This window comes from Rhipicephalus sanguineus, chromosome 6 (assembly GCF_013339695.2).
Source record: "Rhipicephalus sanguineus isolate Rsan-2018 chromosome 6, BIME_Rsan_1.4, whole genome shotgun sequence".
Taxonomy (NCBI): Eukaryota; Metazoa; Arthropoda; class Arachnida; order Ixodida; family Ixodidae; genus Rhipicephalus; species Rhipicephalus sanguineus.
In genome coordinates, this window is record NC_051181.1 from 33,216,099 (window position 1) to 33,235,743 (window position 19,645).

Consider the following 19,645-nt stretch of genomic DNA (forward strand, 5'->3'; position numbering starts at 1 on the left):
AGAAAATGACTGCATGCTATTCTGAACCTGGGACCCAAGTTTGCGGTGGAGCCTTCGAACACGCCACATGAGCTTCTCACAATGGTTAGGCAAGTCGCCCGTCAGGCCCCTGAGGCCGAGTGTGACAGATGTGTCGTAGAAGGTTTTGTTTCGATGTAGGCCTTCAAACCGAACAGTGCCAACAACAAGAAAGGTTGTAACCTACTTGAAAAATCATGCTCTTGCACTTTTGTCAGCTGATAAAGAAGGCGGTTTTGCTGTCATGCCTAACTCGTTTAATGCTGAGGCCTTAGAGGCACTGCATTCTGTTTTTAAACGTGACGATGCTACGCGTGTTGACAAAGTCAAATCACAAGCACGAAAGTTATGCAGTGCTCTAAGTTTTCACAAGCTTTCAAAAGCTATTGACAAAAGCAATAAGCTCTGCTTAGAGATGTTTTTCACCGCCAAGACCCATAAAACTCACTGTCCTTTACGAGTTATTGTCACCGAACGTGGCACCTGGCAGAAGTTGATCGGCTTGTTTTTACAAGAAAAACTAAACTTGCTGATTGTAGACAATCCTTCTTTTGGTGGAGAGCTCCCAGACTGTGATCGAATTTTTAAGGACTAGTGATAGATGGCTTCAAGCCCTATCAATTGACATTAAAGACCTATACTACTCACTCCCACATGACAAACTGCTTTTATACGTTGAAGAATGCATTGACACGTTTGGGTCGTCGGCATTCACTGTTGCGCTCACTGTCGCCGATCCGCCCACGTCCGGTCGCACGCGACCAGGAAAACTAGTCGTCGCAGTCCACGAGGCAAGGGCTGCGACGCTATCGAACTGCGAAAGCCCTCAGCGAAGCCCATCGAACGTGATAGACATGTTTGTGGACGGTGTTCCCGCATCTGCCCTTGTCGACACTGGAGCCGCCGTATCGGTTATGTACAGCCAGCTCCCAGAGTATTCATCCTACGGCAATATGCACAGCTCGCGTCGTCATTCAGGACGTTCTGTACGACGTCGAGTTCATTATAATTGCTGCATGCTCTCACGACGTCACGGGATGGGATTTTCTCTCCCGCCACGACGCCGTAATTCATTGCGCACCAGCCGAAATCGAACTCTCCCCGTTCTCAGATTTGACGCCGGCAGACACTTCATCGGTATCGAGCAAGATCCTCGTCAAAAACTATACCAAAGTGCCTCCAAACTCGTCGACGGCTGTGTCAGTCGACTGCGCCGGTCTCTCCGACACCATTGCACTCATTTCGCCATCTGACCACGTTTGCGCAAGGAAAGGCTTGCTGGTACCTTTCGCGACCGTCCAAGTCACTCAGAGCCGCACCGCTATTTTTGTTAACAACCCATCTCCATTAAATGTTACGTTGGTGCGAGGGGAATGTCTCGGCACAGTGGAACCCCTCAAAGACGCACAAGTTATGGACGCACCCGATGACACGCACTGTCTCAGTTCCCGTACGCTCAGTGCTGTTTCCACGTCCGATTCGTCACCTGCTGATGTGTTTAGGTCCTCCATTGCTGACAATCTCACATCGGTCCGGCGTTCCTAACTTCTGTGCCTGCTGGAAGACTTTCGTTCTTCTTTCGATGTCGGGCAAACTTCTCTCGGCCGCACTTCCGCTGTTACGCATCGCATCGACACTGGCGCCCAACCACCACTGCGGCAACGTCCATAATGCGTGTCTCCCGCAGAACGTCGGGTCATTAATGAGCAAGTTGACGATATGCTTCGACGCGACGTTATTCGGCCAGGCGGACAGCCCATGGGCGTCTCCCGTTGTTCTCGTTGCGAAGAAGGACGGTGCCGTGCGGTTCTGTGTGGACTACCGACGGCTCAACAAAATCACTCGCAAGGATGTTTATCCGCTGCCGCGAATCGACGACGCGATTGACAGCCTGCAAGGATCCGAATTCTTTTCATCTCTTGATTTGCGCTCGGGGTACTGGCAAGTACCCATGGCGGATGACGCTCGACCGAAGACTGCCTTTGTCACGCCCGACGGCTTGTACGAGTTCAACGTCATGCCGTTTGGTCTGTGTAATGCGCCCGCGACCTTCTAGCGCATGAAGGACACCGTTCTGCGCAACTTGAAATGGCACACGTGCTTGTGTTACCTGGACGACGTCGTGGTTTTCGCTCCGGACTTCTCCACGCATCTCCAACGTCTGCGGCATGTTTTGGTACGCGTTTGCGCAACGCCGCGGCCTCCAACTGAATCTGAAGAAGTGCCGATTGCCGCACGCCAACTGACAATCCTCGCTACGTCGTGTCCAAGGACGGAATCCTTCCCTATCCGGCCAAACTTCGGGCCGTGGCCGAATTTCCCAAACCTACGTCCGTCAAAGAACTGCGCAGTTTCGTAGGACTGTGTTCGTACTTTCGACGCTTCATACTAAACTTTGCCACCATCATATTGCCGCTGACGAAGCTCCTTGGAAGTAACGGACCCCTAAATTCGTGGTCGATCCGAGTGTGACGACGCGTTTTAAAAGCTCCGTCGTTTGTTGACGTCTCCTCCCATACTACGCCATTACGATCCTACGGCCCCAATGGAGGTACACACGGACGACAGCGGTGTCGGCCTCGGCGCTGTCCTTGCGCAGCGCAAACCAGGGTTCCCCGAATATGTCGTGGCATACGCAAGCCGTAAGCTTACCAGAGCCGAGACCAATTACAGAGTCACGGAAAAAAAGTGCCTGGCGATCATCTGGGCCGTTACAAAGTTTCGGACTTATTTGTATGGTCGACCATTTGATGTCGTCACCGACCATCATGCACTATGCTGGCTGTCGTCATTGAAGGATCCCTCCGGCCGTCTCGACCGCTGGGCACTTCGCCTGCAAGACTACGACATACGCGTGCTGTACCGCAACGGACGCCAGCATGCTGGCAGCTGACGCCGACGCCCTCGCGCGCTCTCCCCTGCCGACGACAATGCCCCCTGCTCAGTATCTCACATAGCTGTTGCTTCAATCGACGTTCACACCATCGCTACCGAACAGCGCAAGGATAAATGTATCACCTCGCTGATCGACTTGCTCACTGATCCGTCGGCAACACCACCCACTCGCGCGTTGCGTCATCAAGCCCACCATTTCGCCATTCGTGACGACCTACTGCACCGACGCAATTATAACGCCGACGGCCGCCAGTGACTACTAGTGATACCCCGCAGTCTGCGTTCTGAAATACTGCGAGGCCTTCCACTCTGACCCGCAATGCGCGCACTCTGGGGTATCCAAAAATTACCACCGCATTCGACAACGATACTTCTGGCGAGGGATGTACCGCTGCGTGCAGAAGTTCGTTCGCTCCTGCCTCGATTGCCAACGCCGAAAACCTGCAACGCACGTGTCGCCAGCAGGTCTACAACCATTACCTTGCCCTAACCGTCCATTTGGGCGCGCGGGCATCGATTTGTATGGACCACTTCCTCTTACTTCGGCTGGTAACCGCTGGGCCATCGTCGCTGTTGACCATCTAACGCGATACGCCGAAACCGCCGCCCTCCCAGCGGCTACAGCGCCCGATGTTGCCTCCTTCCTTCTGCACCGATTCATACTGCGTCACGGTCCACCCCAAGAGCTTCTCAGCGATCGAGGCCGTGTCTTCTTGTCGGAAGTCGTGGAAGCCATTCTCAAAGAGTGCCATGCTGTTCACCGCAAAACTACTGCTTACCACCCGCAGACGAATGGCCTAACCGAACGATTTAACCGCACGCTTGGTGACATGCTCTCAATGTACGTCGCCGCCGATCACACCAATTGGGATGCCATTCTGCGCCCTTCGTCACCTACGCCTATAACACAGCCCCTCAGAGCACTACTGGTTTCTCACCCTTCTTCTTACTGTACGGAAGGCACCCGTCGCACACCATCGACAAGATACTTCCATACAAGCCGGATCCATCGGAGTGTGCGCCTATTTCTGACACAGCCAGGCTTGCTGAAGAGTATCGTGAGATTGCCAAGACATTTACGACGCATGAACAAGAGCTGCAGAAGAGCATTCGTGATGGCACCACCACTTCTGAACGCACGTTCCTCCCTGGAGCGCTCGTATGGCTCTCGGTCCCTACCACTGCAAGTGGCCTTTCTTCAAACCTGCTGCCGAAATACGAAGGCCCCTACCGTGTCGTCGAGCGCACATCCCCGGTCAACTTCCTGATCGAACCCGTCGAACCATCTTCAGACATGCGCCGTCGAGGGCGCGACATTGTGAACGTGGAGCGCCTCAAGGCACACTACGACCCGCTCATAGTGACAAGCTGTTAGGTCGCCGGGCGGCTCCCTTTTCGTACCCGGGGTAATTGTAGAGAAGCATTGGAACGCTGTAATGGGTCGTCCTCTCGAGCGCCTTGGGTCGCCCTCTTCGCTTCTTCTCGGAGAGCACGCACCTCGTGCTCGTGCTCCTGAGAGTCTGCGAGTCTGCGCTCCGTCGTGACTGTCGTCGTTGTGCACCGTCGCCGTCAATAAACGCCTTTACAATATATATATTGACACGTGCATACAGTGGGTCTTTGTCTGTTGTGCGAGGTAGTTTTGCTATTTTGTGCGTGGCGGAGTTTTTGGCAGTTAGTACAAGAGGACAAGGCGTTCAGCTCGATTGTAACTGACGTGCTGAAAGCCGGACTATTATTGACTTTCATTTTATTACCGTGACAAACTGGTGGAGGTGCGGGGTACGACCCTTTTGCGCTATTTCAACCTCAAGGCAAGTTCCTGCCACCATTTCCACGATCCCGGGGAAATCCGGCCACTTCGGCACAGCCGTCGCTTGCTAGGACTACCTCCCGAGTTCGGCCCATTGAGCTCAGCAAGAATGTTCACCACAACGGCAAGTCAGACGCAAGAGAGCGACGTAGACCGCCTCACTGCAATCCCGAGTGTGGTCTATCCAGCACGTGTCCCAAAGTGCTTTCATGGCGATGTGTTCGTGGACGTGGACGATTGGCTAGACCACTTCGACCGAGTCGCAGCAGCCAACGAGTGGGACGAAAGAAGGAAATTGCGCTATGTCTACTTCGCTCTCGAAGACTACGCTCGTACGTGGTACGAGAATCATGAGAGTTCTCTGAACACCTGGCAAGAATTCGAACGACAGCTGCGTGAGGCATTCAGGAATCCTGAAAGAAAAGCGAAAGCCTAGCAGGCCCTGGAGAGCCGAATTCAGAAGCCCAACGAAAGCGTGGCTATGTTCGTTGAGGACATGTCGCGCTTGTTCTAACGTGCTGACCCGGAAATGGCTGAGGCAAAGAAAGTCCGTTTTCTAATTTGCGCGGGGTGAAGGAGCAACCTTTTGCTGGACTCATGCGCAAGCCCCCATCTACCGTCGCTGAGTTCATCACCGAAGCGATGACAATGGAACGGGCGCTTCAGCAACGCTTTCTTCAGTACGAGCGCCAAAGTACTGTCACCGCCGTGTCATCGTTCACGGGTGGACACGACGTAGCAGCACTCCGGGAGCTTGTGCGGAGCATCGTCCGCGAGGAGCTTGAGAAATCTCGCCACCCTACTCCTCAGCCGACCGCGAATGTTCTTGGGGACATGATTCGTGACGAGATCAGGAACGTGACCCAGCCATTAGTGACAATGCCCGCGGGAGCGCCAGCTCTGACTTATGCCGAAGCGCTACGGGCCCCTCAACCATCTATGGGACGTCGCCCACCCTCAGCTGTTCCTGTACTGCCACGACGATTCCCTGCTGCGGCTGCAAATGCCTATGACTTCGAAGTCCCGCGCAAAGTCGCCCGGAAGTCAAACGTGTGGCGCACCTCCGATAATAGGCCGCTTTGTTACCACTGCGGTGAAGCGGACCACCTCTTCCGCCAGTGCCATTATCGCAGATGGGCCTTCAGGGATTCCACCCCAACGCACGTCGACCAAGCAATGGTGAGCGCCCACGCAAGATTGAGCAGTACCTGGCAGCTCAGCAGTCATACCCTCCAGCGCCAAGGCACCAGTCACGTTCACCGTCTCCTCGGCGCTTCACCTCACCCAGTCGTTACTCCACATTCTCTGATGTTCGCCAAAGGTCCCCAAGTCCTCGCCCACGTCAGGAAAACTGACGACAGCGACCTCTGGGGGTAGGGCCGTTGTTGACCGACCTGACAAACATCCTCCGACGCGACCCGGTAACGACGACGACGACGATTTATCCGCTACGCCATTTTATGATAACGACGCAAGACTTTCCGCTGATATTGCTGTAATTATCGACAATCGCCAAGTAACCGCTCTCGTGGATACCGGCGCCGACTACTCGGTTATTAGTGGTGAACTCGTGGCTGCTCTTCGAAAAGTGACGACACCATGGAATGGTCCCCGGCTGCGTATGGCGGGTAGTAATCTGGTGACACCTGTTGGTAGATGCACTGCCAGAGTGCATATTGGTGACTCTACCTTCATCGGCACTTTTGTCGTGCTACAGGAATGCTCAAGGCAGGTCATATTAGGAATGGACTTTCTGAGAGAATATGGCACTGTCATAAACCTTCGAGAGGTGCTCGTGACATTTTCACGCGACACGGACTCACAAGAAAGCGACGCACTGTCGCGCTGCGTGTATCCGACGATTCCGTGACGGTGCCGCCCCGTTCCAGTGTGCTGGTTACTGTGGTGAGCGACAGCGACCGAATTGCCCTCGGAATTGTAGAAGGCGATGTATCTTCCTCCTGTCTCGTCAAGTATGCGTCGCCCGCGGCCTCATGGCACTGACAAAAGAGCCCGCTAAGGTTCTACTGACAAATTTCAGTCAGAAATACCAGCACTTCATAAAGCAGAGCGTTGTCGTCTACTTCGAGAAAATCAGCGACGCCAGAACCAGCCCATTATTTTCGGAACTATCCTCCGGTCCTCACGACGACAAGCAGCAGTTAGACGTGAGCTCCAAGCTGTCGGCTCCGCAGCAAGATAGTCTTCGCTCTCTTTTGCTTTCATTCAGCGACTGCCTCGCCACTACTTCGAAAATCAAGCAGACATCCGTTACCAAGCACAGAATCTTAACCGAACCCAGCGAAAGACCCATCCGACAGCATGCCTACCGTGTCTCCCGACGAGAGCAGGACGCCATTCGCGAACAAGTTGAACAAATGCTTGCAGACGACACCATCCAGCCGCCCACAAGCCCATGGGCGTCACCAGTTGTGCTAGTTAAAAAGAAAGATGGCACACTGCGTTTCTGCGTAGATTACCGCAAATTGAACAACGTCACAAATAAAGATGTCTATCCGCTTCCTCGCATCGACGACTCGCTCGACCGCCTTCGAAACGCCAGATACTTTTCATCCATGGACCTTCGCAGTGGTTATTGGCAAATCGAGGTCGATGACTGTGACCGGAAAAAAACTGCGTTTATTACCCTGATGGGTTTCTTGAATTTAAGGTGCTTCCTTTCGGACTATGCTCTCCTCCTGCAACTTTTCAAAGAATGATGGACACAGTCTTATGCGGTCCTAAGTGGCAATCATGTCTTGTTTATTTGGACGACGTCGTCGTTTTTTCGGAGACCTGCGAGCAGCACCTTCAGCGTCTTCGTACAGTATACTTAATGCGCTTCGAACTGCTGGTCTATCACTGAAGCCCGAAAAATGCCACTTCGGATACGAGCAGCTCCAATTTCTCGGGCATGTCGTAAGCCGCGATGGAATTCTGCCGGATCCCGAAAAAAACGAAAGCTGTTTCTGCCTTCCCAGCTCCTACGAACAAAGGCGAGGTCCGTCGCTTTTTGGGACTTTGCGTCTACTACCGTCGCTTTGTACCAAACTTTTTAAAATAGCCGAACCCTTGCACTATCTTACAAGGGACAACGTTCCTTTTGCTTCGGGCCGAGAGCAACACCATGCTTTCTGCGAGCTGCAGCGACGCCTTCAAGCTCCATCAATCCTGGGTAACTTTGACGAAGATGCCGACACTGAAATCCACACGGATGCAAGCAATGTTGGCCTCGGGGCCGTCCTTGTGCAGTGACAAGAAGGCACCGAACGGGTGATCGCCTACGCTAGTCGTACCTTGTCATCGGCTGAATCCAACTACTCCACTACAGATGGGCTAAAATTTTGCTACTGGTTCTTACTGGTCCCAGTTCAAGTGGTTTATTAGCCAATTCCCAGTTGGTGCTGGGACCAGTAGCTACTGGGACCAGTTGGTGTTGGGACCAGTTGCTACTGGAACCAGTTAGTGCTAGGACCAGTTGCTATAGGAACCAGTTGGTGCTGGGACCAGTTGCAACTGGAACCAGTTGGCGCTGGCACTGCCAACCATGTCACATCCAATGGACATTCAATAAATATCAAGCATACAATATTTATAGGGTGTCCATTTTGATGAGTGAACATTCATAGGCGGTCCACAGCAGTACACATACAGCATATATTGATATGATACCAAATGACTTTTATTTTTGGGTGTGGGGATGCAATAGCAGATCTGTCTCAATCATCGTCAGGTTGGTGATGTGGGCTTCGATAGCCTGTAAGTACAAAAATGCATATATATAATATATTTATTTAGCGTTAACAGCAGTGAAGACACATTTGACATAAATATTAAAACAGGTAAAAGTAGTGCACAATGAGTACTCTATGAAGGAAAACATGTTAACAGGGTAATCCGGACTTGGAAAAACTGTCTCAACAGCAGCAAGGGAGGCAATAACGCTTGCAGTTCCAGTAATGAGTGTCAGTACTATGAGGTACTTCATTCATACATGGCAACATGCATAAACACAGCAGTTAAATGAGGTGCTTGCAGCAGCAACTGCTGGAACATATTTTGAGATGTGGAATGTGTTTGCATATTGTTGTTCATTACGTCAAAGAAAAAAATATAGTAAAAATCAAACCAATAATGACTCAAAGCTGAATTCCAGCAAAAGTATAGTTTAAGCAAAATCACATCGGCGGCATCAATGCAGCCTTCAAAAAATACCCAATTCGGCAGTCTATGCGTGCAAAGCGATGGCCCTTGACTCAGTCTGTCAACCACTTGCACAGTTTATGGTGTGCTTTAAGCCCAATTTGTGGCTAACCAACCATGTAACGATTACTAATTTCCTAAACTACTCTGAATACACGTCAAAAGAATTCACTTTACGTATTCACCGGCGTTTGTTGCATAGGTGTTCACCGCGGTGGTATGTACAATGGTTACGGTGCTAGGCTGCTGATCTGAACAGCCGGGGTCGAACCGGGCCGCGACGATCGCATTTCTATGGAGGTGAAATGCTAGAGGCTCGTGTACTGTGCGATGTGAGAGCACGTCAAGGAACCCCGGACAGTGGAAATTATCCGGAGCAATCCACTGCCGCGTGCCTCATAGTCCGAGTCGCTTTGCGACGTGCAGCCGTACAAACAACAGCTACATTGGCGCATTTCAGCACTAGCTATATTACACAGCACTGAGGGTGCTTATGAAAATCGGCATGCACTTGGCGCATAAATACCCATCGCATACATCAAATATGGGATAAGCAATATACTTGAAATGCAGAAGTTACTTACCTCCAAATGAAGAGAATCAGAGCTGAGGGAATCAGTATCCCTCGATCGGCGCTGATGAATCCAAGACATCGCACAGTACCGTAATAACACCGCTCGAACGTGCTGGTCTTGTCGCGTAAGACTTCCCACAGATTAAACACACCAAAAATAACTATTTCACACAGATTCCACTCGGAAACTCGCTGCAAGCTGCGAACACACAGGACACGCACATGCAGTGATGACACCAAGCCTAGGCAGCATGTGCGCTGTACGAAAATGCGGCGCGGCCAAAAGTGTCATAATTTATACTGTGTAATTGGACAGTTGTCTGTGATGCCGTTAACTGTAAATAAAACTACAATCTTTTTTATTTAACGTTCATATTCTAAAGTAGATATTTACCATTAGAGTCAGCAAACATCAAAAATAAAAGGTACGAGACTATCGCTACTGAGATGCAATCAAACAGGGCGGCAACATAGCGGCAATGTGGCGTTTTTCATGGCGGCGTCATAGAAAATAGAGAGAGCATTGCAAGCTAGCAGGGTTCACTTATCCCGATCGTGTCATACAATAGCGAATGTTGAAAACAAGAGCTCTTTTTTACAGGGAAGTAACTGTCGTGCTTTAAACACGAGTTATTTGTGCAACGGCTTAGTATGACCAAACTGAGCAAGCACCTCGTTACCTGCAGCCAACGCCGTGTCAATCGGGCGCGATATTTTGGAAATGTGCACCGCGGTGCACATTTCCAAAAATTTATTAATCTCGTTCCTTTGGCCACGGATTAAATTCTGTTCTCGCGTAGGTATATCCAATGTATGTAAGTGAAAGAACGTCCACAAATATTTTATCAACGCCCACTATTGGATATTTAAATACAAATGCACCAGTGCGCACCGCGATCACTCATAGTGCTGCACTTTCCCAAATTAGCATCTTCAACTGAAGCCAGCACAATCCCAGTTGCAACCAGTAGCCTTGCAGTCCCAACTGGGACCAGTTCCTACTGGGACCAGTTCAAGACCAGTGGCCTCATATTGGAACCAGTTTGATCCCAGTTCAAGACCAGTAGCGTTCTACTGGAACCAGTACAGAACCAGTTCAAGACCAGTAACTTCCTGTTGGGACCATTAGAAACCAGTAGCCGACCAGTTGATTACCAACTGGGACCAGTTGAAACCAATAGAAACCAGTAGAAACCAGCAGAAACATTTTCAAGTTCCGACCCTACCTGTACGGACGACCTTTCAAAGTAGTCACCGACCACCACTCTTTGTGTTGGCTTGCAGGCCTCAAAGATCCCTCAGGCCGCCTCGCCCGATGGAGTCTGCGCCCTCAAGAGTTTGACGTTACGGTAGTCTACAAGTCAGGGCGCAAGCACACCGATGCTGACTGTCTGTCACGCGCCCCAGTCGAAAAGACTACACCTGACCCAACGGACGACGACAGTTTCCTCTGTACCGTCACAGCGTCGGACTTGGCTCAGCGACAGCGTGACGACCTGGAGCTTCGTCCACTCATCGACTTTCTTGAGAGACAGCATCCACCGCCGACCTTCAGGCGCACGATTTCGACGTTCTTTCTCCGCAACAACGTCTTATACAAGCACAGCTTTGACATAGCGCTCAAACCGATCTCCTGGTGGTACCATCTACGATGCGAGAAGAGATCCTCAGTGCGTGTCACGACGAACCGGCTTCTAGACATCCTGGGTTCACGCGTACTCTCGCGCGTATCCGCCACAAATACTACTGGCCCAAACTCTCCCGCACTGTCAAGCACTACGTTAAAACCTGCCGAGATTGCCAGCGGCGCAATACTTCGCCCATGAAACCTAGCTGGTCTTTTACGACCCGTCGAACCCCCACAGCGCCTTTTCAGCAGGTTGGCATGGACTTACTTGGTCCATTTCCCAAATCTTCAACTGGTAACCGCTGGATAGTAGTTGCAATGGATTATTTAACCCGTTACTGCGAAACGCGACCACTTCCAAGAGCGTCGCCGACTTCTTCATTCATGCTGTCGTCCTTCGTCATGGCGCACCAGCAGTGGTCATTACCGACAGAGGCACCGCCTTCACCGCCCAACTTCTGGAAGAAGTGCTGACACTTAGCGGCACCGTTCACCGCCGGACGACAGCATATCATCCGCAAGCCAACGGCCTCACCGAACGGCTCACAAAACCATTGCTGACATGCTCTCCATGTATATGTGGACGTGGATCACAAGAATTGGGACAGCGTTCTACCATTCGTAACCTTCGCATATAACACCGCCGTCCAGGAGACCACAGGATTCAGACCTTTCCGCTTGCTTCACGGCCGCGAGGTTACCATCGATGTTAGACGTCATGCTACTACCTGACCCATTTGTGACCACCACAGAAAATGCTGCCGAGTATGCTCAGCGCGCCGACGAAGCTCGTCAGCTAGCCCGGTTTCGCATCCGCTATCAGCAACAATACGACGCTCATCGGTACAACCTTCGTCACAGAGAGGTGACGTACGAACCCGGAGAAAAAGTATGGATATGGACTCCCGTCCGCCAACGCGGCAAGTCCGAGAAACTCCTACGTCATTACTTCGGGCCCTACAGTTCTCGAACGCCTCAGCGATGTCAACTACCGAGTTATTCCTGAGACCAGCACACGATCTTCTCGTCGTGCACCACAACCGGACGTAGTCCACGTATCTAGGATGAAGCCATATATCACTCACGCTGAGGACTTCCCCTTGTCTTTCCAACATCGAAAGCATCGAGGCGATGCTTTTTGAGAGGGGTAGTAATGACACGTGCGTACAGTGGGTCTTTGTGTGCTGTGCGAGGCAGTTTTGCTATTTTGTGCGTGGCGGAGTTTTTGGCAGTTAGTAGAAGAGGACAAAGACGTTCAGCTCGATTGTAACTGACGTGCTGAAAGCAGGACTATTATTGACTTTCATTTTATTACCGTGACAATATATATATGTGAAGGAAAGAAGTGTTAATTTCAAGGGCTCGTTTTCTTTGTTATACACAATATTAATGAGAACTAACAGACAATAATGCCAAGGAAAGCATAGGGGATGTTTTTTAGTAATAAATGTAAGGTAATTGTGAAGAAAGAAAAGTGGACGAAAAGATAGCTTGCCGCGGGCAGGGACCGAACCTGCGACCTTCGACCGAACCGCCGCCGCGGTAGCTCAGTTGGTAGAGCATCGGACGCGTTATTCGCGTCCGATGCTCTACCGATATATATATATATATATATATATATATATATATATATATATATATATATATATATATATGTGTGTGTGTGTGTGTGTGTGTGTATATAGTACATGAGGGATCGCTGCATTTGAACAATTTTCTGAAGTGATTTAGATATTACACTTCTATTTGTCAATTTCTTTCCGCATTTTCGTTCTGACAGCTATTTAACTCGTACAGAATGAATGGGGGTATTTATATCTTTATTTCGTGACATCTGAATATTTGTAAAGCATTTTCTATATTACGCCTTTTATGCATAAACTTGTGAGATAAGGTTAGTTTTCCTGGCATTGCTTTTCATTCAAATGTTTGCGCGCGGTGAGCCTTGTTGTACGCGCGAGCTCAGAAGCAAAAATAAGCCAACAGCATTGCGGTCGTATGGCCGTCTCTACTTCTTTTTTTGCTTCCCTTGCGTCTTCCCGGTGTGCTCTGTCCATAATAAAGTTCTAGTGGAGGCTAATTAATTGTCGAATAATGCGGTGTGCAGATGGCTAGCAAACCACTGGCGACCATGAGTAAAAAGCTCGTAGTGTGAAGCGGTCACTGCGCGTGTAATTTACTTTTTTTATTAATCTTAATTCTTGCATGCGTGATACTACTGCCAGATTACTCGTGCGAATAATTTTTTTTTCCGTTCTTTGCTTGTGCGTTTTTACGCACGCACCAACGTTCTCAAACTCTGTGACCGGAACTAGGCCACGCTGATGCCACTTGACAAATGATTTTTTGCATTCTGTTGTTGCCCCAGCACTAACACAACGCTTAAAGATTAATAAGGTCCATCCCTCACCGCATTATGAAAATTAATCGGACTTCAAGTGCCATGTGTGGAAACTAGGCGCAAAAAACTACAGCGCGTAGCAGACGCCCCTCGCTTTCCGCGCGCTTCCCGAGTGCGGAAAGCCCACGGGGCCTAGAGTTACTGTATATGCTACCTTTAAACGTAGCATATACAGTAACTCTAAAGGTAGCATATACAGTAACTCTAACGGGGCCGGCGCAGCAGCGGCGCGGTGCGGGAGTTCACAGCAAAAGGCCCACGCGGGAGCCGGCGCTTTGGACACTCCCCCTATTCTAGGTCACTCTTCTTGTGGCATCGTTGGCTCGTTGCAAGATACACGCGAAACAGGCAGTCTAATTACTTCAACAATATCGTGAATTTAAAAAGTGACTTCAGTAGATCTACTGCCCGCGCTTTAAAATAGACCGCGCCTTCATAGAATTGGCGCCTATGTTCATTTTTCGTCCTCTGTAGGGAGATTTGGAACTTGATCGTTTCCGGGGCTGTGGCTGCGAGTTGTAAGCGTTGTAAGCATGTAAACATGTATGGTTTTAAGTGTTTTGTGGTCGGACATTTGTGTTCTTCAGCCCGGCTAAAAGTCTGAACTACACGATCATCTTGTGTGAGTATGTTTATTGTGGATATTTTCATACCTTCACGTGTTGCACTACGGTTTTGCCCACACTTCGTCCACGGTCTTATTCCCCGCCGCGGCGGCTGCATTTTCGATGGAGGCGAAAATGTTTGAGGCCCGTGTACTTAGATTTAGGTGCACGTTAAAGAACCCCATGTGGTCGAAATTTCCGGAGCCCTCCGCTACGGCGTCTCTCATAATCAGAGCGTGGTTTTGGGACGTTAAACCCCAGATAATATTATTATTATCTTATTCCCCGCGTCGCACATCCAGAAATAGGCAGACACACTGCGCAGAACTAGAAATAACGAGTGACAGTCGGATATTTCAGTAACTTAACGATTTGTGCTCTTTAGCAAAACTGGCGACAGGTTGCAACAAATGATCGAGTGCTTCAACTTGGCCAAAGTAGTGTGAAATGCTAAAGTAGGTGTGCAGATGAATATGCAGAAACCAAAGGTGGCGAGTGAACAAGAATTCAGCCAAGATGGGAGTGTCTAGCGTTACGTCTAGACGTAACGGTACGAGCCGTTGCAGTTACGTCTGGACGTAAGAATAGCGAGTCTTAAAAGTTACGTCCAGCGTGGCAATACAAATACAGCCCGTTAGACCTACCGAACCGATTGGCCTCAGTGGCGCAACGGCTAGCATGTCGTGCTCGGAACTGCGAGGACGTTGGTTCGAACCTCTGGGTTACGTACGCCTCCGCCTGCCCCGAAGGGGCAGGCTGCGCGGGCTAAACAGCGCGTGGCCGCGACAGCGGCCAGTAGCGCGTGACCGTGACCCTGCCAACCGGCCATTGAGCGTTAGCGAAATGGCCGCACTCGCGAAGCGAGGGCGAAGCCACGGTTAGGTTGCCGCGCCCGAAGGGCGCAGAGGGCCTTCACTGAGCAACAGGAAAATAATGTACTCACGTTTGTGGAAAGCCACATGACTAGAGTCCCTAGATTTTCCCTGCTCTTCAACAGGGAAAAATCTAGGGACTTTAGTCTGGACGTAACGATAGCGGTGACTACAGTTACGTCTGGACGTAACCCTAGCAACAGCCATTCAAGATTGGCAACCAACCTCGGACAATACCCCCCCCCTTTTTTTTTTTTCCAACGCTGCAAAACTGCGCATGCGCAGCTCCCTGGCAGCTGAGGAACGAAGCGATTTGGCAGGCGCACGCTCGCTCGCGCTTGCCTCCAAATGAGCCGCGGGTCGGCGCTGCACCAATCCAGTGGATAATTCTTCTTGTGTGTGTGTGTGTGTATCACAGTTTTTTTTTTTTTCTCTCTCTCCTATCTCTCTCTCTTCTCTCGACGTCTTTTTTTTTCTTTTTTTTCCTTTTTTTTTGGTTAAGGCACTTGAGAGCTGCCTACCCGTTACAAAGGGCAGGACCACAATTCATCATCATCATCATCACGCGCATCCCGTTAATTGATTACGGTGGGCTGTTTGTGGTCATCTGCGAAGTGACCAATAGGCTCAGTCCTACCTCAGAAAAACAAGCGTAGACAGAAAGGTACGGGAAAGTGGCGGGTGCAGGACGACGAGGGAATCAATAGAGTACAGACAGAATGAGGCAGATCACTTTCCAAAGAGCCTTTAAACAAACAAAAGAAAGTGCAGCTCATCGCTGAAATCCATTTCAAAATGTTAACAACACATAGAACGACGAGGAAGGGACGAGACAACAGAGGTAAAGAGCGCTGACTTTCAACTAGTTTTATTTCGATAAGAAGTGCATATATACATGGCAAGGGAGAGGGTGCTAGACAAGCAAAGAAAAAAAGGATGTACAGATGCTGCCATCGTTGCCTCATCATTTCCAATGGAGCGCGTATCACCACGTGTGCCCTAAAACTCAGCCAGGTAATCAATTTCTTGATTTAGAAGCGCAATGGAGGGAGCACTAATGCACTTATCTCCTAGCTTATGTATCAAATCAGCTTGAATAACTTCGCGAGTTAGCTGATCCCTATGCCTCGCCATCACTTTGCTATGATTGAAGCAGGGTGTACACCCGCAGTCACGGCAGCAACAAGGTACACACATTTGGTGACGTTGTCCTCTCCGAGAAAATGACTGCTATTCTGAACCTGGGACCCAAGTTTGCGGCGGAGCCTTCGAACACGCCACATAAGCTTCTCACAATAGTTAGGCAAGTCGCCCGTCAGCCCCCTGAGGCCGAGTGTGAGAGATGTGTCGTAGAAGGTTTTGTCTCGATGTAGGCCTTGAAACCGAACAGTGCCAACAACAAGAAAGGTTGTAACCTACTTGAAAAATCATGCTCTTGCACTTTTGTCAGCTGATAAAGAAGGCGGTTTTGCTGTCATGCCTAACTCGTTGTTTAATGCTGAGGCCTTAGAGGCACTGCATTCTGTTTTTAAACGTGACGATGCTACGCGTGTTGACAAAGTCAAATCACAAGCACAAAAGTTATGCAGTGCTCTAAGTTTTCACAAGCTTTCAAAAGCTATTGACAAAAGCAATAAGCTCTGCTTAGAGATGTTTTTCACCGCCAAGACCCATAAAACTCACTGTCCTTTACGAGTTATTGTCACCGAACGTGGCACCTGGCAGAAGTTGATCGGCTTGTTTTTACAAGAAAAACTAAACTTGCTGATTGTAGACAATCCTTCTTTTGGTGAAGAGCTCCCAGACTGTGATCGAATTTTTAAGGACTAGTGATAGATGGCTTCAAGCCCTATCAATTGACATTAAAGACCTATACTACTCACTCCCACATGACAAACTGCTTTTATACGTTGAAGAATGCATTGACACGTTTGGGTCGTCGGCATTTCAAACTTGCTCAGGGATCAACAATAGCAGATTATTAGAACTGTTGCACTTTTACATGAAATCAACATTCGTCACTTGGAATGATAAAAAATTCATCCAAAACAGCGGGATTTGCATTGGGTCATGTTTGGCACCAATCCTGAGCGATATTTACCTTGCACCTCATGACTGCGTCATAGCATCCAAACTAGATGATTCCGTTGTTGTCAAAGTGTGCCGATTTGTGGATGACTTCTAAATTCATGTTGACTGTGCAGAAGAACATTTTCTTGACATAGGGCACAAAACTGTAGAGCACTCTGCAACCGTTGCAGTTGACTTGCGAGTTCCCCGTAAACAATTCACTGAGATTTCTTGCTTTGGAACTTTCATGTTATTCTTCTCCTCTATGCTGGATGTATCGGCCAAGAAATGGTAAACCACTTTTGCCCTACAGCTCAGCGCATTCGAAACTAATCAAGTGCAGCATTGCAAACGTATGCCTTGCCAGTGCTCCGAAAAAAGTCCTGCCCTGACGCCTTGCAATGTAGTTTTGAAGCGCAAGTAGGCCGGCTCGAAGATGCCGGGTGCCCTAAGGCTTTGCTGACTGCTGTAGCTGAAAGGAAGGAAGGAAGAAGTGAATTTGGGCCCTTTACGGGCCTTGGACCACCGCAAGGCCATCACATTGTGCCTATGTGTCCAGACCACGCAGGGCCAGGGCACCCCGGTTCACACAGCGATGCTGTGCGTCCAGATCCTGCAACGCAAGGAGGGCCTCCCATTCCTCCCATGTTCTGATGGCGGGCTGCCCCTGAAAAGCTACTGAAGCAGGTTTGGCAAGGAGACGAATGCAAAGAGTGTGAAAACACCAACAAAAAGCGCCTCGTGTTGCCGTACGTGCACAATGTGTCACATAGGCTGAAGAAGATTGGAGCGCGTGCCAACTTGCAGGTGGCTTTCTCGGCTCCCGAGAAGCTTCAGAAAATGGTGAATGCTCAGCCCTCACGGGTTCCTGTGTGTTCTGTGAACCGCAGGACACGTTTCGTCTTCTGCGCAGTGGGGGTTGTTTATTCAATCCCACTGACGTGTGGGAAAAGCTATATTGGTCAAATGGGCAGATGCCTAAATGACCGCTTGCGTGAACACCACAATAACGTCTTCAATACGGTCCAGGGTCACATCGGCATTCATTGCCGTGACTGTAGGACTGTAGGTGTACACCCTGCTTCAATCAGAGCAAAGTGATGGCGAGGCATAGGGATAAGCTAACTCGCGAAGTCATTGAAGCTGATTTCATACACAAGCTCGGAGATAAGTGCGTTAGTGCTCCCTCTATCGCGCTTCTAAATCAAGAAATTGATTACGTGGCTGGGCTCACACGTGGTAATATGCGCGCTGCATTGGAGATGATGAGGCAACGATGGCAGCATCTGTACATCCTTTCTTTCTTTGCTTGTCTAGCGCCCTCTCCCTTGCCATGTATATATGCACTTCTTATCGAAATAAAACTAGTTGAAAGTCAGCGCTCTTTACCTCTGTTGTCTCGTCCCTTCCTCATCGTTCTATGTGCTGTCAACAGTTTGAAATGAATCCACACCAACTTGCCCAAGCGTCAACCCTTGCATCGCTGAAACTTTTGTTTTGTTACCTCCGATTCCTCTCTGACTTGTATCCCTCCAAATGGCGACAAATCTTTGTCGCCATTTGGAGGGAGACTCCATGATTCTCTCCTGGCAGTCTAGCACTGTCTTTCCTTTGTTACGTATTTTCTTTCACTTATGCTTCACTGATGAAGACATGTGCTTACTTTATGTGTATGTGCGAAATATAGAGTCCCAGCACTTGTAGAACAGCACAAAAAATTGCATAAAGGCATAGGAAAATAAAAGTTTTGCTGAGGGAACAGCCATGCAAGCACACCTTGTGCGCTTAAAAAAACATGTAAATAATTTAAAGTGCCTTCTAAATCTGCAGCTGGTGAGTGGTAGGCTGTCTCTATACCACTGGAAAAGCAAGAGTAGCAAAGAAAACAAAACAGTGCACAACAAACCAGGTAACGAAATGACGATGAACTACACATCTGGTTGCATTTCTTTTACGCAACCGTGCGGTTGCACATGTTTCAAGTGCCATGAATGTTGCCTTTCTGCACATGCCAAACAATTTCACAGGAAGCAAAGCTTTTGCAGTACAGGGTTTTCTCTTTCTGTGTTGCGTACGACAACTATTTTACTGCAGAGATTTTATTGTTGACCATTTTTTCAGTGCCCACTTTGTGCCTATTTCCCGCTCATTCTTGCCTTCCGTAGTGCCATGAAAGCATGAACCTTACTTCAAGGAAGGATGCAAGAAACAAAATACAACGCAAAGCACAAGCCAGCAATACCTTTTACAATTTTGAACTATGAGGGAAGCACACGTGGTAAGAAAAGATCCCGCCTGTTCTTCGGCTGACATGCATGGTTCTCGTAGTATTTGCACCCTTCTGCTGAATATCTCTCAGCCCATGGCAGCACCAACATGGGTGATTTTCCCTTTACTGCACATCATTCTGTAGCCAGTACTAAAGTGAGAGAATGTTCTGTGAATATGTTGCTGCTGTGCGTGGCTTACTGCAAATGTATGACCTTCTAAAGATGAAAACCAGGAAGTCATCTACAACGTGTCATGTTCTAAGTGCCCAGCCACTTAGTTACTTGCACGGGTGAAAG

General features: G+C 49.4%; 1 protein-coding gene across 4 annotated transcripts in view; it reads left to right on the plus strand.

The window, feature by feature from the left end:
* LOC119395682 (stimulator of interferon genes protein) overlaps window positions 1-19,645 on the plus strand; it is a 92,817-nt gene that overhangs the window by 2,169 nt on the left and 71,003 nt on the right. The window contains exons 1-2 of one of the 4 annotated variants that reach the window (XM_049416734.1): window positions 14,001-14,153; window positions 19,244-19,356. In XM_049416734.1, the coding sequence (XP_049272691.1) occupies window positions 19,278-19,356 (79 nt within the window). In that variant the 5' untranslated portion in view covers window positions 14,001-14,153; window positions 19,244-19,277. Of the gene's footprint in view, window positions 1-14,000; window positions 14,154-19,243; window positions 19,357-19,645 lie in introns of those variants that run through there. The other 3 variants (XM_037662680.2, XM_049416733.1, XM_037662682.2) reach the window with 3 other exon arrangements.